Source organism: Atta cephalotes (assembly GCF_000143395.1).
Source record: "Atta cephalotes unplaced genomic scaffold scaffold00001, whole genome shotgun sequence".
Lineage (NCBI taxonomy): Eukaryota > Metazoa > Arthropoda > Insecta > Hymenoptera > Formicidae > Atta > Atta cephalotes.
In genome coordinates this window covers 9,368,850-9,372,294 of record NW_012130065.1, presented here as the reverse complement: position 1 = coordinate 9,372,294, position 3,445 = coordinate 9,368,850, and the positions used below count along the sequence as shown (strand labels likewise).

Below are 3,445 nucleotides of genomic sequence, written 5' to 3'. Positions count from 1 at the left end.
CCATGGATGGTCGCACTTTTCCTAAAATCCACTGGCGGTCCTTATATTTTTCATTGCGGTGCTTCGATAATCAGTAATGGGGCCATCCTCACTGCCGCTCACTGCGTTGCGAAGTACGTGTGTACAAACGACACAAGAAATATCTAAAAAAATGACTTTCTAAAACTTCTCTCATAGTATCATTGATTTTAATTGGTTTATTTTTTTCTTCATCTTAATTACCCGACAGCCAAAAGCCTGAAAATTTGATTGCGCACTTCGGACAGTGGAACATAGGAAATAATATTCAACCGTTACCTATTCAAGAAGTAAAAATTGTCGCAATAGCTATACATCCGTCTTATTATAACGATGGACTTTTCCATGATATTGCTGTCCTTGTTTTGGAAAAACTAATCACTTATAGCGCGAACGTCCTACCAATTTGCCTTCCCAAACAAGGTGAAGTCTTCTTAGCTGGGACTAGATGCTACGGGTTAGGATGGGGCAGCAATTCATTTGGTGAGCTCGAATTGAGTTTACAGATTTTTAGTTATTATTTCTTTTGTTTATCAGCATTTATACTTGGCATTCATTCACAATCTCGTTTTAGGATCAGAAGGGCAATATCAGACCGAGCTTCGAAAGGTGAATCTTCCTATCATTAATCAAGACGATTGTCAGACACATTTACGAAGCACGAAATTGGGCCAGTACTTTCAATTGCATGGATCGTTTATTTGCGCTGGCGGCGAAGCAAATAAAGATACGTGCCGTGGTGACGGTGGTGGACCGTTGGTTTGTCAAGCCGTTACAGGACAATTCTTTCAAGTGATTATAATAAAAAAGATTATAATAAAAATACTTAATTTTTATATACTAAAAAGAATTTAGCAGTGAGCGGAAAGAAATAAACAAACTTAATGCTTTCTTTTTAATTCTTTTTTAAATATTTTAAATATCCATGTTGTATTAATTATACTGTTTTAATCAGTAAAATTTATTTTTGTAATTCTTATTTATTTATACGATTTACGTGATCTATTATTAATTTTATTTGCTATTTCACATTCAGTTTAAGCATTTTGAGTTCATAACATAAATTAAATTTAGCATTCATTTTTCTATTGAATAAAAGAAATGAATTTGAATAAATTCTTATTTTAGGCCGGTATTGTATCGTGGGGTATTGGTTGTGGAGCTTCTAATGTACCTGCAGTATACGCTAGTGTATCGCAACATCGTCAATGGATAGATCAACAGTTCGCAACTTATGGCGTATAATGGTGTATTATATGTATTGTAGTTTGATATTTCTAGTTCAATGCGCGATTACGATGTGCTGTATACGTACAATATTCATAACTTATGAAAATAATAATAATAATAATAATAATGCGTAGTATTTTAATAATTTGTTTATTTTTTATATACTTTATTCTATGTTATTTATTTTAATTCGTTCAAGCAATTCATATTTTGTTAAATTTTCTCGTTATGCAATGAATAATAAGTGCATTATAAATGCATTCTCCAAAAACGAATATCTGAATATACTGATTCTTATTATCTGAATATATTTGTTTCAGCTAGCAATAGTTATATAACATAAATTTTATTGTAACATGGGAAACATTCTCACGTGGGAGATAAAGTGCACATTTATTCTAGTTTTAAGGCAAATATTTCTCGTCTATCTTTTAAATTATAAGATATTGACAAATTATTTTCTATAAAGTTAAGCACAATTTATTCCATAATATAATAAGGTAATCTGCAAATATTTCTTAAGAAAGCTCTAGAAAAATGTAAATCTTCGAAACGTGATTATAGTTGTGTGACTATATTTTCTGAATATGAATAATCAAAAAGTTTACAAAAAAGGCTTCCACCATGATAATGTTTTACACATTGCCGTGACCAGGATTCGAACCTGGGTTACTACGGCCACAACGTAGGGTCCTAACCACTAGACGATCACGGCTACTGGAAGAATTGAATAAACATTCGGAATTGAACATTGTTCGCCGTTAAATGGAAAAAATTCTAAATTAAATATACTTGGACCGAGAGAACTATAATAATCAATATAGCTAACATTAATAACAAGATAAATATGTAATAAAGATAAATGGCAAAGATAGTTATAAAATTTTGCAAAAGTTGATATTTTTGTTATATATACAGTGACTCGCATTAATATTCGGACATCATGATACTTTAAATTATTACTTTTTAAATATTTATTCTAAATATTATTCTTTCTAAATATTATTCTATATAATTTTTGTTGGAGTAAGAAATTTATGGCTTTTGTTTTAAATTGAAAAATTCATTATATAGTTATTAAAAATATAAATTTTATTTCTATAATTACTATTTATATGGTACAGTTTCGAATATAAATTAAACTATAGACACAATTTTGCTTAATTTTCGCAAAAATATTCCGACACTTAACAAGATATAATAATATAAAATATCTATAAACAAAATGATAATAATTTTAACTTTGTTGGATAACTTTTTATTTAATAACAAGCTGCAAACGTTTAGACATGTTAGAAATAATTTTTGTTAAATAATCTGATGTAATGCGTATCCATTCCTCTTTTAATAATTTTAATTCGTAATTTTAATTCTTCTTTTGATCTTGTAGGCATAATCCGAATATTACGATCTAATAAATTCCATAAATTTTCTATAGAATTTAAATCTGGTGACTGGTGAAGGATGTAATACTTTTGGACAGTTATATAAATATTCTTGCACTATTCGCGACTTATATTTTGGATCATTGTCTTGATAAAATTTGAAATTACTTCGTATGAAATTACTTCATATTATTAGCATTTTATATTAAATTGTCTTTCAGAATATTTAAATATTTATTTTTATCCAAAATTCCGTTAATGAAAACTAATTCACTCACTCCTTTAGTTGAAATATAACTCCAAACTATTAAACTTCCATCCGTGTCATAGTTGGTTTCAAATTTTTTAGTTTGAATTCTTCGTTTGCTTTTCGCCGTATCATTTTCCGTCCGTTAGATCCAAAAATGTTAAATTTGTTCTCATCAGCGAATATTATATCATTCCACATATTTGTTCTTTAGAAATAAATTCCTTGGCGAAAATTAATCTTTTCTTCCGATTCGCTTCATTTATGAATGGCTTTTTACAAGCAACTCTACCGTTGTAACCACTTTCTTTTAATGCTTGACGAACTGTATTAGGATGTACTTTCTTGTTAGTCTCTTCGTATAATTCTGAGGTCAGTTTTGTAGCACTTAATCCAGGATTTACTTTTATTTTCCTAATAATTTTACGTTTATCCCATGAGTTAAGTAATTTTGGACGTCCTTTCTAAGGCTTGATTCAATGCGATCTTCACGAACATATCTTTTTAAATATCTGCTACTCAAATTTATTAATTTACTGATTTCTCGATATGATTTTCTTTTTCA

The 3,445-nt window shown here is 29.1% G+C and overlaps 1 protein-coding gene and 1 non-coding gene across 2 annotated transcripts; one reads left to right on the top strand and one right to left on the bottom strand.

Annotated features, from left to right (window-relative positions):
- On the top strand, positions 1–1,263 carry LOC105626411 (brain-specific serine protease 4-like). The gene is made up of 4 exons (XM_012207714.1): positions 1–113; positions 230–501; positions 593–810; positions 1,147–1,263. The coding sequence occupies exons 1-4, from the start codon at positions 7–9 to the stop codon at positions 1,261–1,263; spliced, it is 714 nt and encodes a 237-aa protein (XP_012063104.1). The 5' UTR covers positions 1–6.
- Positions 1,264–1,891: 628 nt separating this feature from the next.
- Trnah-gug lies at positions 1,892–1,963 on the bottom strand. The gene has a single exon. It is a non-coding gene; the product is annotated as a tRNA-His (tRNA).
- Positions 1,964–3,445: the final 1,482 nt, after the last annotated feature.

Bases quoted from the DNA above. Each gene is read 5' to 3' on its own strand.
- LOC105626411 (XM_012207714.1), top strand. From the start codon at position 7: ATGGTCGCACTTTTCCTAAAATCCACTGGCGGTCCTTATATTTTTCAT. The intron at 114-229 runs GTACGTGTGTAC...ATTACCCGACAG, and splicing joins GCCGCTCACTGCGTTGCGAA to CCAAAAGCCTGAAAATTTGA. The intron at 811-1,146 runs GTGATTATAATA...TTCTTATTTTAG, and splicing joins TTACAGGACAATTCTTTCAA to GCCGGTATTGTATCGTGGGG.